Source organism: Etheostoma cragini, unplaced genomic scaffold (genome assembly GCF_013103735.1).
Source record: "Etheostoma cragini isolate CJK2018 unplaced genomic scaffold, CSU_Ecrag_1.0 ScbMSFa_3072, whole genome shotgun sequence".
Taxonomy (NCBI): domain Eukaryota; kingdom Metazoa; phylum Chordata; class Actinopteri; order Perciformes; family Percidae; genus Etheostoma; species Etheostoma cragini.
The window spans coordinates 1-1638 of record NW_023267302.1 but is presented as its reverse complement, the minus strand read 5'-3'; the positions used below and the strand labels follow the sequence as shown (position 1 = coordinate 1638).

General features: G+C 42.4%; 1 protein-coding gene across 1 annotated transcript; it reads left to right on the top strand.

Annotated features, from left to right (window-relative positions):
- Positions 1 to 314: 314 nt before the first annotated feature.
- On the top strand, positions 315 to 1491 carry LOC117940698 (calcium-transporting ATPase type 2C member 1-like; the record flags this gene model as incomplete). The annotated part of the gene is made up of 2 exons (XM_034865884.1): positions 315 to 435; positions 1315 to 1491. Coding segments are annotated over exons 1-2 (246 nt in total), but the record flags the coding sequence as incomplete, so codon positions are not given.
- Between the last annotated feature and the right edge of the window lie 147 nt (positions 1492 to 1638).

Below are 1638 nucleotides of genomic sequence, written 5' to 3'. Positions count from 1 at the left end.
AATGCTCAGTACAATTACCTGCTGTAGTAGTATCAGTTCTAATGCTCAGTACTACTACCTGCTGTAGTAGTATCAGTTATAATGCTCAGTACAATTACCTGCTGTAGTAGTATCAGTCATGCATAAGTCCTTTTTCTGTCCTGACTCTGTCTTGACTCGGACTCGAACCTTTTGGACTCTGTCTTGACTCGGACTCAGACCTTTTTGGATTCTGTCTTGACTCGGACTCGACCAGCCCTGGTCTTGGACTTGTCTTGGACTCGACTAAGGTGGTCTTGTCTACAGCCCTGGTCCTAACCCGTTTCTCTGTGTGTTTTGTTTGTGTTGCAGCTTTCCGAGAGACAACAATTCAGTGAAGATGAGACCATGGTCCCGGTACTAACCTCCAGAAAAGCCAGCGAACTCCCCGTCAACGAAGTAGTTTGTGTCCTGCAGGTACGCCGTCCTCCAGCTTGATTTATATTTAAATACTGCATATATAGATTTTTTTTTTTAAACAGGCCAAAAGTTTGGTTACAATTTCTCATTCAATGAGTTTCCTTTATCTTCATGACTATTTACACTGTAGATTATCTCTGACGGCATCAAAACTATGAATGAACACATGAGGAATAACTGAAAACATGTCTTATATTCTAGTTTCTTCAAAGTACCCCAAATTATTTAAAATAACACATTAAGCTGAATCGTTGTTAAAAGAAATAGATACATATACAAAATGTGTATATGCTGTGTATACAATTTAACGTATGTATACGAACTGAGATAACTGACTGTTTGTAAATTGAATTCTTAAAAATAATTGGTTAAAAAAAAATCTTCCAGGAAAGGAATACATTTTAAAAATCAACGGGGGAAAACAATCATGATACATCCTGTGTGTGTGAATCCATTTTCCCCCCAAACCTCTAATTGTGATGTATCATGGAACACCGAGGTAAATTCCCCATATGTGACTGAAAACCTATTTTTATAATAGTAGTGCCTTGCTCAAGAGCACCTGGCAGGGCCCAGGAGGTGAAATTGCATCTACCCAGCCACCAATCCACACTCCGGAGTTTCTGTCCGAATGGGGACTTGAACCAGCAACCCTCTGGTGCCCAACCCAACTCCCTACAGACTGACTGGACCCCCCCCCCCCAATAACAAGAACAAAATGGACAATGAGTCTCTGTTATAATAAAACACAACCAAAAACAATAAAAAAATGGGAATTTTTCCAACATTTCCATTTGAGCCTTGTGTTGAGCTACAGCCCCCCCCCCCACTGTTTTGATGATAAGTGTTGTTGTTGTTTGTTTCTGCGGCTGACAGGCGGACCTGCAGTTGGGTCTGACCCGGGACGAGGTGAGCCGGAGGAGAGCCTACCACGGCTGGAACGAGTTCGACATCAGCGAAGACGAGCCGCTATGGAGGAAGTACATCTGTCAGGTAACAAGCGCATCACTTTTAATGGAGTCTGTAAAGTTCAGACCAATGACAAGAGGCTGTGTATCATCGCCATAGCAACGCCTCTTTGTACTTCCATCCTAATTTCGAGGCTACATATTGAGCAGGCCTAGACCGCTCTATAATTGACAGATAGAGCAGGTCTAGACCTCTCTATAATTTACAGATAGAGCAGGTCTAGACCGCTCT